The 18497-nt window shown below is 43.2% G+C and overlaps 1 protein-coding gene across 2 annotated transcripts in view; it reads right to left on the reverse strand.

The window, feature by feature from the left end:
• fras1 (Fraser extracellular matrix complex subunit 1) overlaps window positions 1-18497 on the reverse strand; it is a 297850-nt gene that overhangs the window by 203592 nt on the left and 75761 nt on the right. For both annotated transcript variants that reach the window (XM_032578347.1, XM_032578346.1), the window contains exon 3: window positions 12649-12756. In XM_032578347.1, coding sequence (XP_032434238.1) covers window positions 12649-12756 — 108 coding nt within the window. The remainder of the gene's footprint in view (window positions 1-12648; window positions 12757-18497) is intronic.

Consider the following 18497-nt stretch of genomic DNA (forward strand, 5'->3'; position numbering starts at 1 on the left):
TGTATTGAACGTCCATTTTTTTCCTCGATTTTGACGTTTACAGCCTTCGTATTTGATCGAACTCCTCCTAGGGATTTCGATTGATCGACTTCAAACTCGGTCAGTCTGATCATAAGGCATGTTTGATTTAAAGTTATCAAATTGGTGAGTTTTGGAGTATGTTGAAGGGGGGTTAGCAGGGGTCAAAGTTCACCTACTCGCCATGAAACACGAAACTCTTATATTTCCTATAAAAAAACACATAGAGGGACCAAACTTTCAGTGATTGATCGGCATCGGATGTCCTAAAATACCCTGTGGTGAAATGATGAAATCACTTAAGCCACGCCCCCTGAGAACAGGAAGTGTCATGTTTTACTGTGAACGGTCGCTCTCTTAGCCCTTTGACCTAATCAACATGAAACTGTGTCCAGACACAGAAGACATGTTGGTGTGTTGAGGATTCCAACCCTGACCGGCTTTGAGATAGCAGCTGGGCGTGGCGGCGTGGCGAAGTGACCTGTAACGCCGATGCCATACGTTTGCTTCTAGATTCCACATGTTTCGACCGAGCTGCACCAAACTTGGCTTGAGTGATGCTGGTGTGATACCTGAAAATTCTATGTCATCAGATTATGACGTCATCTAAGCCCCGCCCCCTCAGAACAGGAAGTGCTATTTTTTTCCTTGGAAACTTTCATCTATGGCTCTCTTGACCTAATCAAGGTGATTCTGTGTTGGATGACAGATAGGAAGTTGGTCTCGCTTGCTTTAAAGTGCCAAGAGTTTTCAATGGCGGCAACGCCGTTCGTATACGTTTGCCTCTACATTCCACATATTTTGACCGAGCTGCATCAAACTTGGCCTGAGTGATCCTGGAGGCTTGCCCGTCAATCCTACGTCATCACAATATGACGTCATCTAAGCCCCGCCCCCTCGGAACCGGAAGTGCCGTTTTTTTCCTTGGAAAGCTCTGTTTATGGCTCTCTTGACCTAATCAAGGTGATTCTGTGTTGGATGACAGATAGGAAGTTGGTCTCGCTTGCTTTAAAGTGCCAAGAGTTTTCAATGGCGGCAACGCCGTTCGTATACGTTTGCCTCTACATTCCACATATTTTGACCGAGCTGCATCAAACTTGGCCTGAGTGATCCTGGAGGCTTGCCCGTCGATCCTACGTCATCACATTATGACGTCATCTAAGCCCCGCCCCCTCGGAACCGGAAGTGCCGTTTTTTTCCTTGGAAAGCTCCGTTTATGGCTCTCTTGACCTAATCAAGGTGATTCTGTGTTGGATGACAGATAGGAAGTTGGTCTCGCTTGCTTTAAAGTGCCAAGAGTTTTCAATGGCGGCAACGCCGTTCGTATACGTTTGCCTCTACATTCCACATATTTTGACCGAGCTGCATCAAACTTGGCCTGAGTGATCCTGGAGGCTTGCCCGTCGATCCTACGTCATCACATTATGACGTCATCTAAGCCCCGCCCCCTCGGAACCGGAAGTGCCGTTTTTTTCCTTGGAAAGCTCCGTTTATGGCTCTCTTGACCTAATCAAGATGATTCGGATGATGAGCTCTGTCATTGCTCGCTGCTGGCTGAACCGTGTGGGCGTGGCCAAATGGCGAATATCAGTCCCTCGCCATATTCATACGTTTGGCTCTAATTCAAGCATGGATCATCCGATTGGCTCCAAACTGGATATGTATGACCTTTGTTCACCTCTAAAGAGCCCAACGGGATTGAGATGTAATTTGGCTCCACTGCGCCCCCTAAGTTAATACATCGGCTGTATCTCCTCGATGCATCGACCGATCTGCACCAGATTTTTTGACAGTCGTCGGGGAGCGCCGCCGAACGCATTCACGCGTGTCGCCCGGTGGACGGGCATGGAAAATGCGCGACAGCTTCTGCGGCGGCTAGCGGGCGGCGGTGCTGGAAACTGCGGCAGAGCTTCTGCGGTGGGGAGTTGGCTGCGGCTCTGGAAATCGTGCGAGAGCTTCTGCGGTGGCTGGAACCCCCACGGTGGCCAATAGGCCGGAGCGGCGCTTGCTGCGAGGGCCGCCCGAGGCTGCTTGCAGCTTTAATTATTATTACGATTCTTCCCACCTCTTCGTGTGCCTTTTTGGGGGCTTTATCATATTCAAAAACTCACCAAACTTGGCGGTCGCAACTAGAAAATTTAAAAATTTTGAATTTTAAGGTTGTCGCAAAAATCGCAAAAAAAATTGCTGAACGGCAGCAACTAGCAATTTTCTGTTGACACAATGGTATGAACGTACTTCATCGTAGAGACATGAAATTTGGTACACTTGTAGAGCTCACCAAAAGACTCAGAACTTACATTTAATGTTATAAGCCAACTATCACAGAAAGTCGGCCATTTTGTATTGAACGTCCATTTTTTTCCTCGATTTTGACGTTTACAGCCTTCGTATTTGATCGAACTCCTCCTAGGGATTTCGATTGATCGGCTTCAAACTCGGTCAGTCTGATCATAAGGCATGTTTGATTTAAAGTTATCAAATTGGTGAGTTTTGGAGCATGTTGAAGGGGGGTTAGCAGGGGTCAAAGTTCACCTACTCGCCATGAAACACGAAACTCTTATATTTCCTATACAAAAACACATAGAGGGACCAAACTTTCAGTGATTGATCGTCATCGGGTGCCCTACACTACCCTATGGTCAAATGATGACATCACTTAGGCCACGCCCCCTGAGAACAGGAAGTGTCATGTTTTACTGTGAACGGTCGCTATCTTAGCCCTTTGACCTAATCAACATGAAACTGTGTCCAGAGACAGAAGACATGTTGGTGTGTTGAGCATTCCAACCCTGACCGGCTTTGACATAGCAGGTGGGCGTGGCGGCGTGGCGAAGTGACCTGTAACGCCGTTGCCATACGTTTGGCTCTGAATTCCACAATTTCGGGCCCAGCTGCTCCAAACTCACTAGGATGGATCCTTATCCACCCCCCGACAGGAATTCATAACAAAATCTGGTGGGCGTGGCCTAATTTCTCTATAGCGACCCCTAGAGTATTTTAAATGAACAGCCCCAAGCCATGCTTAAACCTAGAATTACGAAACTTGGTACACATGTGTATCTTGTCGGGACGTACAAAAAAGTCTCTTAGAGCCATGCTCTAAACCCAACAGGAAGTCGGCCATTTTAGATTGAATTTCATTTGACCTCGATTTTGACGTTTACAGCATTCGTATTTGATCGAACTCCTCCTAGGGATTTCGATTGATCGGCTTCAAACTCGGTCAGTCTGATCATAAGGCATGTCTGATTTAAAGTTATCAAATTGGTGACTGTATGAGCTTGCTGAAGGGGGGTTACCAGGGGTCAAAGTTCACCTACTCGCCATGAAACACGAAACTCTTATATATCCTGCACAGAAACTCACAGAGACACCAAATTTTCAGTTATTGATCAACAATAGGTGTCTTAAAATACCCTGTGGTGAAATTATGACATCGCTTAGGCCACGCCCCCTGAGAACAGGAAGTGTCATGTTTTACTGTGAACGGTCGCTATCTTAGCCCTTTGACCTAATCAACATGAAACTGTGTCCAGAGACAGAAGACATGTTGGTGTGTTGTGGATTCAAGCCCTGACCGGCTGCGATGAAGCAGCTGGCTGTGGCGGCGTGGCGAAGTGACCTGTAACGCCGATGCCATACGTTTGCTTCTAGATTCCACATGTTTCGACCGAGCTGCACCAAACTTGGCCTCAGTGATGCTGTTGTGATGCCTGACAATGCTATGTCATCATATTATGACGTCATCTAAGCCCCGCCCCCTCAGAATGAATTAGAGAGATCTTCTGTGTAATTACTTAATAAACAGTACATGTTCGTCGTTTGTAGGGCAATGCTGCCCTCTGCTGGCCACTGAAATAGTTTCATTATTTCAGTAATTCGACACCAGAGGGCAGCATTGCCCTGCAGATGAAATTCTTCGATTTTGTAATACACAGGAAAAAATGAAAAATTGGTATTTCTAACACAAAAACTCACAGAGACTCCAAACTTTCAGTGATTGATCGTCATCAGGTGGCCTACAATACCATATGGTCAAATGATGACATCACGTAGGCCACGCCCCCTGAGAACAGGAAGTGTCATGTTTTACTGTGAACGGTCGCTCTCTTAGCCCTTTGACCTAATCAACATGAAACTGTGTCCAGAGACAGAAGACATGTTGGTGTGTTGAGGTTTCCAACCCTGACCGGCTTTGAGATAGCAGCTGGGCGTGGCGGCGTGGCGAAGTGACCTGTAACGCCGATGCCATACGTTTGCTTCTAGATTCCACATGTTTCGACCGAGCTGCACCAAACTTGGCTTGAGTGATGCTGGTGTGATACCTGAAAATTCTATGTCATCAGATTATGACGTCATCTAAGCCCCGCCCCCTCAGAACAGGAAGTGCTATTTTTTTCCTTGGAAACTTTCATCTATGGCTCTCTTGACCTAATCAAGGTGATTCTGTGTTGGATGACAGATAGGAAGTTGGTCTCGCTTGCTTTAAAGTGCCAAGAGTTTTCAATGGCGGCAACGCCGTTCGTATACGTTTGCCTCTACATTCCACATATTTTGACCGAGCTGCATCAAACTTGGCCTGAGTGATCCTGGAGGCTTGCCCGTCAATCCTACGTCATCACATTATGACGTCATCTAAGCCCCGCCCCCTCGGAACCGGAAGTGCCGTTTTTTTCCTTGGAAAGCTCTGTTTATGGCTCTCTTGACCTAATCAAGATGATTCGGATGATAAACTCTGTCAATGCTCACTGCTGGCTGAACCGTGTGGGCGTGGCCAAATGGCGAATATCAGTCCCTCGCCATATACATACGTTTGGCTCTTATTCACACATGGATCATCCGATTGGCGCCAAACTGGATATGTATGACCTTTGTTCTGCTCTAAAGAGCCCAACGGGTTTGAGATGTAATTTGGGGAAAATGCGCGACAGCTTCTGCAGCGGCTAGCGGGCGGCAGTGCTGGAAACTGCGGCAGAGCTTCTGCGGTGGGGAGCGGGCTGCGGCTCTGGAAAACGCGCGAGAGCTTCTGCGGTGGCCGGAACCCCCGCGGTGGCCAATAGGCCGGAGCGCCGCTTGCTGCGAGGGCCGCCCGAGGCTGCTTGCAGCTTTAATTATTATTATTATTCTTACCCCCTCTTCGTGCGCCTTTTTGGGGGCTTTATCATATTCAAAAACTCACCAAACTTGGCGGTCGCGACTAGGCGGTTTAAAAATTTTGAATTTTAAGGTCGTTGCAAAAATCGCAAAAAAAATTGCTCAACGGCGGCAACTAGCAATTTTCAACGGAACCTTTGCAATTCATTTATTTCATCGTACAGACATGAAATTTGGTACACATGTAGAGCTCAAAAAGACATTCAGAATTTGGTATAGATTTCATAGTGCAACTATCACAGGAAGTCGGCCATTTTGTATTGAACGTCCATTTTTTACCTCGATTTTGACGTTTACAGCCTTCGTATTTGATCGAACTCCTCCTAGGGATTTCGATTGATCGGCTTCAAACTCGGTCAGTCTGATCATAAGGCATGTTTGATTTAAAGTTATCAAATTGGTGAGTTTTGGAGCATGTTGAAGGGGGGTTAGCAGGGGTCAAAGTTCACCTACTCGCCATGAAACACGAAACTCTTATATTTCCTATACAAAAACACATAGAGGGACCAAACTTTCAGTGATTGATCGTCATCGGGTGCCCTACACTACCCTATGGTCAAATGATGACATCACTTAGGCCACGCCCCCTGAGAACAGGAAGTGTCATGTTTTACTGTGAACGGTCGCTATCTTAGCCCTTTCACCTAATCAACATGAAACTGTGTCCAGAGACAGAAGACATGTTGGTGTGTTGAGGATTCCAACCCTGACCGGCTTTGACATAGCAGGTGGGCGTGGCGGCGTGGCGAAGTGACCTGTAACGCCGTTGCCATACGTTTGGCTCTGAATTCCACAATTTCGGGCCCAGCTGCTCCAAACTCACTAGGATGGATCCTTATCCACCCACCGATAGGAATTCATAACAAAATTTGGTGGGCGTGGCCTAATTTCTCTATAGCGACCCCTAGAGTATTTTAAATGAACAGCCCCAAGCCATGCTTAAACCTAGAATTACGAAACTTGGTACACATGTGTATCTTGTCGGGCCGTACAAAAAAGTCTCTTAGAGCCATGCTCTAAACCCAACAGGAAGTCGGCCATTTTAGATTGAATTTCATTTGACCTCGATTTTGACGTTCACAGCATTCGTATTTGATCGAACTCCTCCTAGGGATTTCGATTGATCGGCTTCAAACTCGGTCAGTCTGATCATAAGGCATGTCTGATTTAAAGTTATCAAATTGGTGACTGTATGAGCTTGCTGAAGGGGGGTTACCAGGGGTCAAAGTTCACCTACTCGCCATGAAACACGAAACTCTTATATATCCTGCACAGAAACTCACAGAGACACCAAATTTTCAGTTATTGATCAACAATAGGTGTCCTAAAATACCCTGTGGTGAAATTATGACATCGCTTAGGCCACGCCCCCTGAGAACAGGAAGTGTCATGTTTTACTGTGAACGGTCGCTATTTTAGCCCTTTGACCTAATCAACATGAAACTGTGTCCAGAGACAGAAGACATGTTGGTGTGTTGTGGATTCAAGCCCTGACCGGCTGCGATGAAGCAGCTGGGTTTGGCGGCGTGGCGAAGTGACCTGTAACGCCGATGCCATACGTTTGCTTCTAGATTCCACATGTTTCGACCGAGCTGCACCAAACTTGGCCTCAGTGATGCTGTTGTGATGCCTGACAATGCTATGTCATCATATTATGACGTCATCTAAGCCCCGCCCCCTCAGAATGAATTAGAGAGATCTTCTGTGTAATTACATAATAAACAGTACATGTTCGTCGTTTGTAGGGCAATGCTGCCCTCTGCTGGCCACTGAAATAGTTTCATTATTTCAGTAATTCGACACCAGAGGGCAGCATTGCCCTGCAGATGAAATTCTTCGATTTTGTAATACACAGGAAAAAATGAAAAATTGGTATTTCTAACACAAAAACTCACAGAGACTCCAAACCTTCAGTGATTGATCGTCATCAGGTGGCCTACAATACCATATGGTCAAATGATGACATCACGTAGGCCACGCCCCCTGAGAACAGGAAGTGTCATGTTTTACTGTGAACGGTCGCTCTCTTAGCCCTTTGACCTAATCAACATGAACCTGTGTCCAGAGACAGAAGACATGTTGGTGTGTTGAGGTTTCCAACCCTGACCGGCTTTGAGATAGCAGCTGGGCGTGGCGGCGTGGCGAAGTGACCTGTAACGCCGATGCCATACTTTTGCTTCTAGATTCCACATGTTTCGACCGAGCTGCACCAAACTTGGCTTGAGTGATGCTGGTGTGATGTCTGAAAATTCTATGTCATCAGATTATGACGTCATATAAGCCCCGCCCCCTCAGAACAGGAAGTGCTATTTTTTTCCTTGGAAACTTTCATCTATGGCTCTCTTGACCTAATCAAGGTGATTCTGTGTTGGATGACAGATAGGAAGTTGATCTCGCTTGCTTTAAAGTGCCAAGAGTTTTCAATGGCGGCAACGCCGTTCGTATACGTTTGCCTCTACATTCCACATATTTTGACCGAGCTGCATCAAACTTGGCCTGAGTGATCCTGGAGGCTTGCCCGTCAATCCTACGTCATCACATTATGACGTCATCTAAGCCCCGCCCCCTCGGAACAGGAAGTGCCGTTTTTTTTCCTTGGATAGCTCTGTTTATGGCTCTCTTGACCTAATCAAGGTGATTCTGTGTTGGATGACAGATAGGAAGTTGGTCTCGCTTGCTTTAAAGTGCCAAGAGTTTTCAATGGCGGCAACGCCGTTCGTATACGTTTGCCTCTACATTCCACATATTTTGACCGAGCTGCATCAAACTTTGCCTGAGTAATCCTGGAGGCTTGCCCGTCAATCCTACATCATCACATTATGACGTCATCTAAGCCCCGCCCCCTCGGAACCGGAAGTGCCGTTTTTTTCCTTGGAAAGCTCTGTTTATGGCTCTCTTGACCTAATCAAGGTGATTCTGTGTTGGATGACAGATAGGAAGTTGATCTCGCTTGCTTTAAAGTGCCAAGAGTTTTCAATGGCGGCAACGCCGTTCGTATACGTTTGCCTCTACATTCCACATATTTTGACCGAGCTGCATCAAACTTGGCCTGAGTGATCCTGGAGGCTTGCCCGTCGATCCTACGTCATCACATTGTGACGTCATCTAAGCCCCGCCCCCTCGGAACCGGAAGTGCCGTTTTTTTCCTTGGAAAGCTCTGTTTATGGCTCTCTTGACCTAATCAAGGTGATTCTGTGTTGGATGACAGATAGGAAGTTGGTCTCGCTTGCTTTAAAGTGCCAAGAGTTTTCAATGGCGGCAACGCCGTTCGTATACGTTTGCCTCTACATTCCACATATTTTGACCGAGCTGCATCAAACTTGGCCTGAGTGATCCTGGAGGCTTGCCCGTCGATCCTACGTCATCATATTATGACGTCATCTAAGCCCCGCCCCCTCGGAACAGGAAGTGCCGTTTTTTTCCTTGGAAAGCTCTGTTTATGGCTCTCTTGACCTAATCAAGATGATTCGGATGATAAACTCTGTCAATGCTCACTGCTGGCTGAACCGTGTGGGCGTGGCCAAATGGCGAATATCAGTCCCTCGCCATATACATACGTTTGGCTCTAATTCACACATGGATCATCCGATTGGCGCCAAACTGGATATGTATGACCTTTGTTCTGCTCTAAAGAGCCCAACGGGTTTGAGATGTAATTTGGGGAAAATGCGCGACAGCTTCTGCAGCGGCTAGCGGGCGGCAGTGCTGGAAACTGCGGCAGAGATTCTGCGGTGGGGAGCGGGCTGCGGCTCTGGAAAACGCGCGAGAGCTTCTGCGGTGGCCGGAACCCCCGCGGTGGCCAATAGGCCGGAGCGGCGCTTGCTGCGAGGGCCGCCCGAGGCTGCTTGCAGCTTTAATTATTATTCTGCCCCCCTCTTCGTGTGCCTTTTTGGGGGCTTTATCATATTCAAAAACTCACCAAACTTGGCGGTCGCAACTAGAAAATTTAAAAATTTTGAATTTTAAGGTTGTCGCAAGAATCGCAAAAAAAATTGCTGAACGGCGGCAACTAGCAATTTTCTGTTGACACAATGGTATGAACGTACTTCATCGTAGAGACATGAAATTTGGTACACTTGTAGAGCTCACCAAAAGACTCAGAACTTACATTTAATGTTATAAGCCAACTATCACAGAAAGTCGGCCATTTTGTATTGAACGTCCATTTTTTACCTCGATTTTGACGTTTACAGCCTTCGTATTTGATCGAACTCCTCCTAGGGATTTCGATTGATCGACTTCAAACTCGGTCAGTCTGATCATAAGGCATGTTTGATTTAAAGTTATCAAATTGGTGAGTTTTGGAGCATGTTGAAGGGGGGTTAGCAGGGGTCAAAGTTCACCTACTCGCCATGAAACACGAAACTCTTATATTTCCTATATAAAAACACAAAGAGGGACCAAACTTTCAGTGATTGATCGGCATCGGGTGCCCTACAATACCCTATGGTCAAATGATGACATCACTTAGGCCACGCCCCCTGAGAACAGGAAGTGTCATGTTTTACTGTGAACGGTCGCTATCTTAGCCCTTTGACCTAATCAACATGAAACTGTGTCCAGAGACAGAAGACATGTTGGTGTGTTGTGGATTCCAACCCCGACCGGCTTTGACATAGCAGGTGGGCGTGGCGGCGTGGCGAAGTGACCTGTAACGCCGTTGCCATACGTTTGGCTCTGAATTCCACAATTTCGGGCCCAGCTGCTCCAAACTTACTAGGATGGATCCTTATCCACCCACCGACCGGAATTCATAACAAAATTTGGTGGGCGTGGCCTAATTTCTCTATAGCGACCCCTAGAGTATTTTAAATGAACAGCCCTAAGCCATGCTTTAACCTAGAATTACGAAACTTGGTACACATGTGTATCTTGTCAGGACGTACAAAAAAGTCTATTAGAGCCATGGTCGAAACCCAACAGGAAGTCGGCCATTTTGTATTGAAGGTCCATTTTGGACCTCGAGTTTGACGTTTACAGCCTTTGCATTTGATCGAACTCCTCCTAGGGATTTCGATTGATCGGCTTCAAACTCGGTCAGTCTGATCATAAGGCATGTCTGATTTAAAGTTATCAAATTGGTGACTGTCTGAGATTGCTGAAGGGGGGTTACCAGGGGTCAAAGTTCACCTACACGCCATGAAACACGAAACTCTTATATTTCCTATACAAAAACACATAGAGGGACCAAACTTTCAGTGATTGATCGTCATCGGGTGCCCTACAATACCCTATGGTCAAATGATGACATCACTTAGGCCACGCCCCCTGAGAACAGGAAGTGTCATGTTTTACTGTGAACGGTCGCTATCTTAGCCCTTTGACCTCATCAACATGAAACTGTGTCCAGAGACAGAAGACATGTTGGTGTGTTGTGGATTCAAGCCCTGACCGGCTGCGATGAAGCAGCTGGGTGCGGCGGCATGGCGAAGTGACCTGTAACGCCGATGCCATACGTTTGCTTCTAGATTCCACATGTTTCGACCGAGCTGCACCAAACTTGGCTTGAGTGATGCTGGTGTGATACCTGAAAATTCTATGTCATCAGATTATGACGTCATCTAAGCCCCGCCCCCTCAGAACAGGAAGTGCTATTTTTTTCCTTGGAAACTTTCATCTATGGCTCTCTTGACCTAATCAAGGTGATTCTGTGTTGGATGACAGATAGGAAGTTGGTCTCGCTTGCTTTAAAGTGCCAAGAGTTTTCAATGGCGGCAACGCCGTTCGTATACGTTTGCCTCTACATTCCACATATTTTGACCGAGCTGCATCAAACTTGGCCTGAGTGATCCTGGAGGCTTGCCCGTCAATCCTACGTCATCACATTATGACGTCATCTAAGCCCCGCCCCCTCGGAACCGGAAGTGCCGTTTTTTTCCTTGGAAAGCTCTGTTTATGGCTCTCTTGACCTAATCAAGGTGATTCTGTGTTGGATGACAGATAGGAAGTTGGTCTCGCTTGCTTTAAAGTGCCAAGAGTTTTCAATGGCGGCAACACCGTTCGTATACGTTTGCCTCTACATTCCACATATTTTGACCGAGCTGCATCAAACTTGGCCTGAGTGATCCTGGAGGCTTGCCCGTCGATCCTACGTCATCACATTGTGACGTCATCTAAGCCCCGCCCCCTCGGAACCGGAAGTGCCGTTTTTTTCCTTGGAAAGCTCTGTTTATGGCTCTCTTGACCTAATCAAGGTGATTCTGTGTTGGATGACAGATAGGAAGTTGGTCTCGCTTGCTTTAAAGTGCCAAGAGTTTTCAATGGCGGCAACGCCGTTCGTATACGTTTGCCTCTACATTCCACATATTTTGACCGAGCTGCATCAAACTTGGCCTGAGTGATCCTGGAGGCTTGCCCGTCGATCCTACGTCATCATATTATGACGTAATCTAAGCCCCGCCCCCTCGGAACTGGAAGTGCCGTTTTTTTCCTTGGAAAGCTCCGTTTATGGCTCTCTTGACCTAATCAAGATGATTCGGATGATAAACTCTGTCAATGCTCACTGCTGGCTGAACCGTGTGGGCGTGGCCAAATGGCGAATATCAGTCCCTCGCCATATACATACGTTTGGCTCTAATTCACACATGGATCATCCGATTGGCGCCAAACTGGATATGTATGACCTTTGTTCTGCTCTAAAGAGCCCAACGGGTTTGAGATGTAATTTGGGGAAAATGCGCGACAGCTTCTGCAGCGGCTAGCGGGCGGCGGTGCTGGAAACTGCGGCAGAGCTTCTGCGGTGGGGAGCGGGCTGCGGCTCTGGAAAACGCGCGAGAGCTTCTGCGGTGGCCGGAACCCCCGCGGTGGCCAATAGGCCGGAGCGGCGCTTGCTGCGAGGGCCGCCCGAGGCTGCTTGCAGCTTTAATTTCACTTATAACTTGGAAAAAATGTCATATTATAAGTGAAATAATCTGACAGTAGAAGTTTTAATCTATATTAATGAATTATTGGCTTAAGACAAGCTCCTATATCTTTCAAAAAAGGTACTTATAAGTTAGTTATATCTAATTTCAGGTGCACTAAAATATTTGCACTGGAAACTGGACCAAAAATATTTAAGATATTGTGTTTTTGCAGAGCAGTATCTGAAATCTTGTCTTTACAAACAAAGAAATCCAACACAGACTTGAGACGTCCCCTGTCAAAGAAACACCTTCAAAGGCCTTTTTAAAGTCTGGAGAACCACTTGAAATATTACAAGATCATCTGCTTTTATGTAAGAATGGGATGATTGAAGACTTTTGGACAGTGCTTCATGCATCAAGGCCACTAGCAGTTAAAAGAAGCACAAAGTTAATCATTTGCTAGCTCTAAAAAGGAACTTAAAAAGATTGAAGGAGATTTCTTGAGACATTTAGATAATGTCTATCTTCCAAATGCATCACAAAATAGAGGACTTCCTAACTTCAAGACATTTTTTTGTTCTTTTTAAACAAACAACAATGGAAAAGCTTGTGGGTTTTAAGTGCTCACCCTTTGGAAGTCACACTGGGGGTTTGGGCAGTGGACGGGCCTGCAGATGGAAACGTCGCTGTAGCAGGTACACTCCTGACACGCCTCGGGCCGCCATGATGTGTTGTTCTGTAGAGACAAACATGAAAACAACTATTAATCAACTTATTATTATTTGTGAAGGCAAGGAGCTTTTCTTCTTTAAATTGAAGCACTTGAGGAATGTTGCAGCGAGAAAAACACTTTTGGCAGTAGTAATATTTCTAATGTGGCTTTTGACAATAGAGCTTCACAATCTATTGTACTTTTCCTGGAATAGTAAGTTGTTTCTCCACCATTAACACATTTAGCAGTACAAGGGGTTGATTGACAGCGTTAAGACACACCTCCTGGCTCTGATTGGTTGCTTTTAGCCAGGAGTGGTGCATTTTTGTACATGAAGTAGCTCAGTATCTTACGGAGAACATGGAGGAGCTCGATTTTTTCACAGATTATCTGTATCATATTATACTGTCACAACATAGTGACAGTTTTAACTGAATGTAAAAATATGTATATTTCATTAAAAAGTTACATACTTATAGAGCAAAACATTGTTAATTCCAGCTTCAAATTGGGTAAATCTGCTTTATTTGGATTGAAAAACCTTAAAGCTACAGTAAACTTTTAGAAAAAAACATGTCATTCATATTTTTTGTTAAAATTATCATTATGTTGTGACAAAATGTATTTTTAAGTACACAGCTCAGTTAGAAACAGCCAATCAGGGCAAGGGGGAGGGTCTTAACACTGTCAATCACTCTCATGTATGCACCTACTCACATCCTCTCTGCTACGCTACAACTGGTTCACTCCAACATAGCCTGTTGTGAATGCTAAGGCTAGTTAGCATAGCCATCTACAATGGCGGATAAACAGTTTTTATGTAACAGTAAGTTGTTTCTCCGACATCAGCACATTTAGCAATACACAAGGTTGATTGACAGCGCTAAGACACACCTCCTGGCTCTAATTGGTTGGTTTGCAATTGTTTTGCATTTTTCAGATATACTCTCCCAACATAGCGACAGTTTTATCAATGTTTATAATTATAATTTTTTAATTAAAAAAGAACAAGATTCCTGCTTCAAGCAGAGTAAAACTGCATTATCGCTGTTAAGTGTCGCAGTCAGTGAGACACAAACCAAAGAGGCAGACTATGCAGATATCAGCTCTGCTCACTTTAACATGCCTGCTGGTCGCAGTAGCTCATCCCACCTGGCTGACAATGTCTTATGAGTAGCTTAAAGCCAAAACTAAATCAATATTCCAGTGTCTGAAATATATCATCACTCAGACCATGAATCTGATTCAGAAGAAAGATTAATGCCCCACTCATGAAAGGAATATTCTGAGGCTCATGCGCCGTGGCGTTCGTGTCCGTTCATGGCTTTGCTCCACAGGACTAAAGCAGATCCGTTAAAGGACATATGGCTTTAACCTCGAGGCTTAACATTTACAAATGGAAATGTGAAAGGGTCAAAAACGCCTGCAAACAAACACCAGCAGGGAAGAGGAAACTACCAGCGGGATTATTTGTTTTCACTGGTCGACGGCAAATCCCTTAAGTCTTAAAGTCGGAGCTCAGCAGCCTGACTGCATCAGAAAACCCAGACGATAAGTTAATGAAAAATAAACAGAACCTCGACAAAACAGAAAAACTAGTTTAGATAGAGACAAAGGTCGATTTGGTAACTATACACTTAATTTCAGACTTTTAAAGTCCAATTAAAAGTTCTGCAAAGTTCCTCTCAAAAATAAAAATAAGAAAAACTGAGAATCTGACAGAGAAAAAATAAAGTCAGGTTTTATTTAAAACAGAACCTGGTAAGAGAAATGATTTCAGAATACAAAACACAAAAACCAGACAGGCGCAGTCCATAAGTTTACAGTCATATAGTTTTAACAAATAAATAATGTTCAGTTCTCCCACTTTGAGTTTGAGTAAATATGTTCCTTCATAGTTTTGTGTATTGTTACCTTGTGCAGTTACATCTTGTTGAGCATTTGACCTTTCACCTAATTTACTGAATTAAACTGAACTACATTTAATTACACAGAACTGAATTGCATTGTATTCTACTAAAATTAACTAGGAGCTGAAACGATTAAACTGATTAATTGTGATTAATCAATTTTTTAAGTAATTGTCAACTAATTTAGTAATTGATTAGTTGTTAACCAAGTATACAGACTAAAAAAGGCCAAATAAAAACATACTTAGAGCAATAACCAAGCCAAGCTGTACAAAAATATATATAAATATAAACATATTTATATCTTGGTTTTAGCTGAACCTGGTTTAAAGTCAGTAAAAATAATCTCCCATTAATAGAATAGAATAGAATTCAACTTTATTGTCATTGCACTGTCACAAGTACAAGCAATGAGATGCAGTTTGCATCTATCCAGAAGTGCTCTACAAGATATAAATATTTATTTACAGATGTACAAGACTATGTATGTATGGACTATAAGGGGTTATAGCAAGAGATATAGATATTGTGTATAAATATAAATATGGGAGCTATATGCACAGATTATACAGATTATACAAGAATGTTAGGGAATGGATTATATATGTATATAATATGATACAAGATAAATAATGGCAGATAAAATTTACAGGTTGTATGTGTGTGTGAAGAAAACAGTCCGTGATGTGTGTGTGTGTGAGGATAGTCCATGTGTTATTGTTGTATGAGAGGATAGGGGAGTACAGTCCTTATAGTTTATGTTTTATGTCAGGAGCACATTTTGCTACACTTTACTGATGCTAAGTCAAGCATAAAGTGCTGAGCTTTTCACATGTTGGTGTTAGAAATATCAAAGTATCAAATGATCAGACATACACTATAGGAATGCTTTGTTTTGAATTTAGGCAATTAACAGTTTATCTCTTTATTTGAGAAAGAAATTGAATTGTCTATTTGCCTCTTTTAATGCATTTTAATGAAAAACAAGATTGATTGGCAGCGCTAAGCCCCGCCTCCTGGCTCTGATTGGTTCTTTTTGTTCGGGAGCGGTGCATTTGATCAACAATATGATAATAATAGCTCAGGGAAGAGAGAGGAGATTGATCTTTTCACAGATTATCTGTCTCATATTATACAGTCACGACATGGTGACAGTTTTAGCAAATATCTAAAAAACATTCTTCGACATCCTAAAACCATCAACTGTTTTCTCCTGGTATTCTCTGAGGTTATCCTGACAGGATATTAAATAACAGGTGCTATTGTTTATTAACTTAATTAGCTTGTTTACCTGGAAAAAAAAAATCTGAATAATTTTTGTTTGGACTGTGTGTCCCACACAGCTGTGATGAGTGTGCATCCATCCATCAACATAAAGCACAGGACAGATAGCCGCATGCTGCTTTATTGGGTTATTTTGAGCTTACACATCCAGAGTCAGCAGTTTGCCCCACATAACCAGCACATGGGGGTCTTAGTCATTATTAGGGGAAGATATGCAGCCCTGAATCACAGCAGGAGGCTTTTTTGGCAGCACAGCTGGCTAATTGAGGTAATAAACTATGACAGAAACCAACAAAGCAGCATCACATAACAGTTTGGGGCCATTAGGAGGTCTTAGACAAGCAATGTATCAGCCGCAACATGAAAACAACTTGCTTAATACTGTGACAGTCCCCACTGAAGAAGGAGCACTAAACTCTACAGAGTTTTTACAAAAACTGCAAGGTTAACGTTATTTTTCCACTGATCTTGCTTCTTAAAGAGACAGTGGCCCAATTTCAAGGAGATAAATTAGAAAGTAAAATTTCTTTTTAAGTCATGTTTGATATGTGCATCATTTTTATAACAACTGAAGTCAAGATTTTATAGCACTTGATTGTGCTATAAAATGGCACAAGGTGCCTGAGAAATACATAATACTGCCCCTCTAACATGTTTAACTGTGACTTTCCAGGTATGGCTCTGACCAGATGTATTATGATGTTTTATTTGAGTTCTCTGCATTAAAGACCTCTGTGAATGGTTTTATTATCTCTGGACAGACAGAAGAGGGAAGAGCAATATTTAAACCAACTTCTAATCTGGCAGATTCAGAAAAATTAGAAGAAATCAAACAAAACCAGATCCTGCTTCAGATTCTGTCAGCCTTTGATTTTTGCAAGTAGACTGATTTAGTTTGTGGGTGGTTTTGTGTTTATTATGGTTTCAGCTTAGGTTTCATTCTTTAGGATTTTAGATTTTAAGAGTATCTTTTTGCAGTTTTGTCTACTTTCTGTTTTTAGAGCAACTCCAGTCCTTCAGAGCTACCATCCTGCAACTTTTAGATGGATTCCTTCTCCAACACACCTAAATCAGAGGAATGGCTCATTACCAGACTTCTGCAGAGCTGACTGACAGCTGGTGAGAATATTCAGCTTTTTGATTCAAGTGAGTTGGAGCAACAATGCATCTAAAAGCTGCAGGATGGTAACTCTTAGTTGGACATTAGTGACCAGTAGGAGGAAGTTGGAGTCTCTGGTGGAAATTCATACAAACAGGCAACAGCGCTAATCATCAGGCGACTCTGCAGATTGTAGCTCCAAGCACAACTTATTAAATTAAGAAATTTAAAAGCTGAGGCAAAGGTTTCAGATAGCACCGTCTTTTGAAACTTTACATGACTTTCCTGAGCCAAACTTTCTGATCCCCCAGCAGCAGCTTGAATATTTGTAAAAATATGGCATTAGGCTGCCAAAACGTATAAAATAAACTAATTACCCCGTTTCCCTTCAGGAGTTTCAGCTACAGTTTTTTGCAATTTGAAGGTAAAATCGGCTCATTATAAAATATCCTAAATTAGGTAGTGGTGTCACTGGGGTTAATAATAAGCCAGAGAACATGTTGATATGTGGTCAGAAATAATGTTTCCTGTTATGGCTCCCTGACGGTCTTTCATGTCTCCCTTAATAGAGGCGAGTAAAATTAGCAGAGCTGCAAATGTATGTAACTGACTGGGCAGTCTCACAGCTTACAGTGAATTTCAGTTCAGTTTTTAGCAAGAAAACATTTCAATTCTGAGCTGAGCATAGTCAGAATTGGGTCTTTTTATTCCAAAATTGGCTTTTTAACCTCTGCTCAGTTCCGCCACTGATTCCTCAACAGTTGATAAAAACTTCATGCCCTCAGATATTGTATTTATGTTTAAATAAATACTGTAATACAATAAAGCTGTTGGGGGAGGGGGAAGGGAGAGACAGAGAGACAGTAAAAGGAAGTGCTGCATTAAAAGATGTCAGCCCTTCAAAGTAAGAGCCTGATTATAAACATCTCTGTATTTAAAGAATTTTCAACAGTCAAACAAAACCTCAACACAGATGTCGAACTTTATTCAACTGAAAGTTCACAAAAAACTGCCAAGTAAATTAGCGCTGTAGAATTTAAGAGAATATAAAATTAATGTAGAATTTAAATCTAAAAATTACTTTAGAGGAGGCCAAGTACAATAAACGTTTTCTAATGTTTTATGGTTTTGGTTGTAAGTGGTGTTTATTTAGTTTTGTTATTTATGGTTATCTTGTTTCATTTGGGGTATCTAAAATGTCTTCCAGTGTTGTGTTCTTTACAAAATTAAAGTTTATTTATGTTTCAGATGGTGAACTTGCTTTATTTTGCCATTATCAATACATTACTTGGAAACAGTCTCAAGTAATATCGGAATACTGGAATCATTTCTGGGATACTTTATCTTCTAGCAAAATTAGTTATTGTGACAGGCCTATCTGTTAAAATTAAAAATTGTGAAGGTAGATTTAAAAAAAATTTAATTCTTCATGGAAACTTGTGCAAAAACTGTTCCCACATAAATGTTTTATA

The sequence above is a fragment of the Xiphophorus hellerii genome, chromosome 12, assembly GCF_003331165.1.
Source record: "Xiphophorus hellerii strain 12219 chromosome 12, Xiphophorus_hellerii-4.1, whole genome shotgun sequence".
Lineage (NCBI taxonomy): Eukaryota > Metazoa > Chordata > Actinopteri > Cyprinodontiformes > Poeciliidae > Xiphophorus > Xiphophorus hellerii.